Consider the following 2143-nt stretch of genomic DNA (forward strand, 5'->3'; position numbering starts at 1 on the left):
CTTAGATGATCTGATACAAACAGGATTAGTTTGGAGAATTGCATGAGTAATTAATCTGTCAAATTAGCAGATTGTTGGAGAATTATGTAATATTTCTTTTCCCCCAGGAGGTGTGTGATTGTTCATGATCGTGATCGGAAGATCTAATTTCTGGTTATAATTATCCAGGTTTGGTCGAAAGAACATGCTCGATGTCATTTGTTAGATCAGAGGATGGGTTTAGTTTAGGTTTTTTGTCATTAGTCCAGGTTAGAAAGTTTTGATAGTGGAGGTCATTGCGAACCTAAAATTCCTTCGAACTTCAGCTATTGAAATTAATTTACGGGATCTAGATCATGAAATAATACGCAGTTGAAGACAAAATACACATATTTGAAGCTGAGATTTGTTTGTCTTAGTTTGTGTTTTGCCGTTACACATGTTTGATTTTTCTGGTATTTCATAGTTTCTGTTTGTTATTTGAGTGTAATGCTTTCATTGTTTGTGCATCTCTTAATGTGCTCCAATAATGACTTCAGGTTTGCCTCCTCGCTACCGAGATTCAGTCCGAGCAATAACTCCAGGATTGCCTCTCTTCCTCTACAACTACTCAACCCACCAACTCCACGGAATTTTTGAGGTTCGTTTTTGGTTTTTATTAAGATGAAATCTATCAGTCCATACTTCTTGCAATCAGATGAAAGATAGGCATCCAAAATCTAGAACACTTGATCTAATAAATACTGACCTTACATGCAAACGATTCTTTTCAGGCTGCAAGCTTTGGTGGCACAAATATTGATCCAACTGCTTGGGAGGACAAGAAAAACCCTGGGGAATCGCGCTTCCCTGCTCAGGTACGTTTACTAATGGACCTTACTCTCGACTGTGTACCATTAGTACTTTTTTAGTCTGCAGTCTTCAATCCCAATATCAAACCATAATTTACAAGGGACGTGTTGTCGTTTTAGGAGATTAATGCGTATTATATTAGTTGGGAGTTTCGAGTATATGGTTTCACTATGAACATGTTAATGATCTTTGGATATTATGAGTTTGAGATTTACGAATGTAAACATTTCCAGGTGCGCGTGCTGACAAGGAAGGTTTATGAGCCTTTGGAAGAGGACTCTTTCAGACCAATTCTTCACCATTACGATGGTCCTAAGTTTCGGCTTGAACTGAATGTCCCCGAGGTAATTGTTCTTTAAGACTCACATCAGTCAACAATGTTCTTAAACGAAATGAATTAGCATCAAAACTTCGACCTAATGTTTTATGTTGCACATTGAATGTTCCAGGCGATCTCCCTTTTGGACATTTTTGCAGAAAATGATCCTTGAACACATGGCACTGAAAGTACAGGCAAACGCATACAATACACGGGAGATGAACAGATATTAATGTATAGAATGATAGGAGTTCTTTGAAGAGGCAAATACTCCACTTTTCTGTATTATGGGAATGCATAATATGCTGTAGAAAATAATGAAGAAGGATTTGAAACTTGTTTGAATATGTATCTTCCTATGATTGTTATACAAAGTCCTATGTTGTCGTGTGTTAGCAAATGCAGTTGTAAGTTATATAGCGGCATTTATGTTCTACGTGAATTGTTTACTTTATAACCATTCAATACCCTCAAGAAACCATTCAATTTGCAAAAAATTGATCTCGTGGATAGGAATTTCCATAGTCTGTATCATCTTGTAGCTTGTTCAAGCGGGCTGATCCTTGCCTAGTGCAAAGAGGTCACGGAAGTTGGTGACCTGATAATAAGGAAGCCGGTGAACGGCTTCCATAAGTAAAACGGTCGATATGAACTATTGTATATTATATGCATAGCATAGTTAGTCTGTCTACTGTTGATGGTAATTATAGCCCTTGTTCCTCATTCTTTGGGAAAAAATGCATTTTTCTATAGTACTTCGACATCATTTCAATCACACATTATTCAATAAAATAGTATTACACGTAAATCTGAAATTTTTCTTTATTTTTAACTACACATTTTCCATTAATACACTATTCAAAAATTCGTTTTTTCCCCAAAAATGGGGCTCAAACAAGGGCATAAGTCCACAGTTTTTCCTCCCATACAGAAGCTGGGTTCACAGAACCTTGCCAGATAGCTCATGAATGATGGGCCACACCTGAATAAAAA

The 2143-nt window shown here is 36.9% G+C and overlaps 1 protein-coding gene across 1 annotated transcript; it reads left to right on the forward strand.

Annotated features, from left to right (window-relative positions):
- The first annotated feature begins 69 nt into the window (after positions 1 to 69).
- On the forward strand, positions 70 to 1604 carry LOC111378605 (B2 protein). Its single transcript, XM_023001835.1, has 4 exons — positions 70 to 619; positions 753 to 836; positions 1065 to 1175; positions 1281 to 1604. Exons 1-4 carry the CDS (start codon positions 509 to 511, stop codon positions 1320 to 1322), a joined length of 348 nt encoding a protein of 115 aa, XP_022857603.1. The 5' UTR covers positions 70 to 508; the 3' UTR covers positions 1323 to 1604.
- The last annotated feature ends 539 nt before the right edge of the window (positions 1605 to 2143 follow it).

This window comes from Olea europaea, unplaced genomic scaffold (assembly GCF_002742605.1).
Source record: "Olea europaea var. sylvestris unplaced genomic scaffold, O_europaea_v1 scaffold18387, whole genome shotgun sequence".
Lineage (NCBI taxonomy): Eukaryota > Viridiplantae > Streptophyta > Magnoliopsida > Lamiales > Oleaceae > Olea > Olea europaea.